Below are 1,373 nucleotides of genomic sequence, written 5' to 3'. Positions count from 1 at the left end.
TCAACCCAGTGAAGGCGAAGTATCCGGGCGAGATCAGCGTGCGCATTCGACCTGCCTTCTCTCTCCCCCCTCCTGCCCCCCTCCTGCCCCCCCCCGCCCTCCCTGTGCCCCTCTGTCCGCCCTTTGTGTCCGATGTGCCCCGCGTCCCCCCCCCCTCCCCCTGGCTAATCCACCCAGCCCCGCGCTCCCTCCAGTCGCTCAAAAGCGTCTTCAGCAACTGGCAGGAAGACGATCTGATCGCTGTTTTCGAGGAGAATCGCTTCAACATTGAGCTCACCATCTCCAAGATCACCAGCGGCGTGGCCATCCCCTCGGTTCTGGTTGGCACCAAGAAGAAGCCCACCCGCCCAGCCAACAAGGCCCCCTTCACCCAGCGTGACAAGGAGGCCAAGGCTGCCGCGCGCGCCGAGCGCCGCAAGAGCGACTCGGCCGCCGCGGCGTCCCCGCAGCCCCCCCGTCCGGCCAAGGCCGTCTCGCCGGATGGCGGCTCGGCGACCGCCGACGGCACCGATGGCCCGGCCACCGGGCCTGTCGTTGCCGCTGCCCCGGGCCCCGTGGCTGCCTCTGCCCCGGCGGCTGCCCCCGCCCTGGCTGCTGTCCCGGCCGCCGCCGCCGCCGCCCCGGCTCCCAAGGCCTCGACCCCGGTTCCCTCCTCGGGCTTCAGCTACTCGGCCATTGCCGCCAAGGCCAAGGGCCCTGCTCCTTCCTCGGCCGGGCTTGCCGCCACGCCGGAGTCGACGGCCGAGCCGGCCGAGGCCAGTGAGGACCCCGGCCCGGCCGCCGCCAGCCCGGCAAAGCCCTCCCGCACGACCACCCGTGCGGCCAACAAGAAGCGCGCCGGCCGCATGGACGCCGCCCCGGACGCCGCCCCGGACGCCGAGACCGCGGCCCCGACCGTTGTCCCTGCCGTGGCCGATGCGCCCCCCAGCGCGCCGGAGGCCGTCATCCCCGTTGCCCCGCCCACCGCCGAGGCATCGCACGACGAGCACATCCCGCTGCCGATCCAGCATATGCCCACCGCCGGCAGCTCGGCTCGTCCGCGTCTGCTCGTCCGGCCCACGCTTGCCCCTGCTCCTGCTGTGGCTGCTGCGTCCGCGACCCCGGCCACCGCCGTGCGCCCTCTGCGCATCGCCACCCACCCCCCTGCCTCGTTGCCTGGCAGTGGGGCCATGCCTCGCCCTGGTGCGTATTCCTGCCACCCTTCTCCCCCCTCTCTCTTCCTGCCTCCTCCTCGCTGTTATCACTGACAAGGGTGCTCATCTGCCTTCTCGCTTGACATCGTCTGTCATCGATCACAACCAACGTGGCGCTCTTGTTCTTCCTTCTCCCTCTCGCCCTCTCTCTCTCTCTCTCTCTCTCTCTCTCTCTCTCTC

The 1,373-nt window shown here is 71.1% G+C and overlaps 1 protein-coding gene across 1 annotated transcript in view; it reads left to right on the top strand.

Annotated features, from left to right (window-relative positions):
• H696_00130 (hypothetical protein) overlaps positions 1–1,373 on the top strand; it is an 8,360-nt gene continuing 6,987 nt past the window's right edge. The window contains exons 1-2 of the mRNA XM_009493964.1: positions 1–38; positions 195–1,182. Of these exons, the coding sequence (XP_009492239.1) occupies positions 846–1,182 (337 nt within the window). The 5' untranslated portion in view covers positions 1–38; positions 195–845. The remainder of the gene's footprint in view (positions 39–194; positions 1,183–1,373) is intronic.

This window comes from Fonticula alba, assembly GCF_000388065.1.
Source record: "Fonticula alba strain ATCC 38817 unplaced genomic scaffold supercont2.1, whole genome shotgun sequence".
NCBI lineage: Eukaryota > Rotosphaerida > Fonticulaceae > Fonticula > Fonticula alba.
This window is presented reverse-complemented; position numbering and strand designations above follow the sequence as displayed.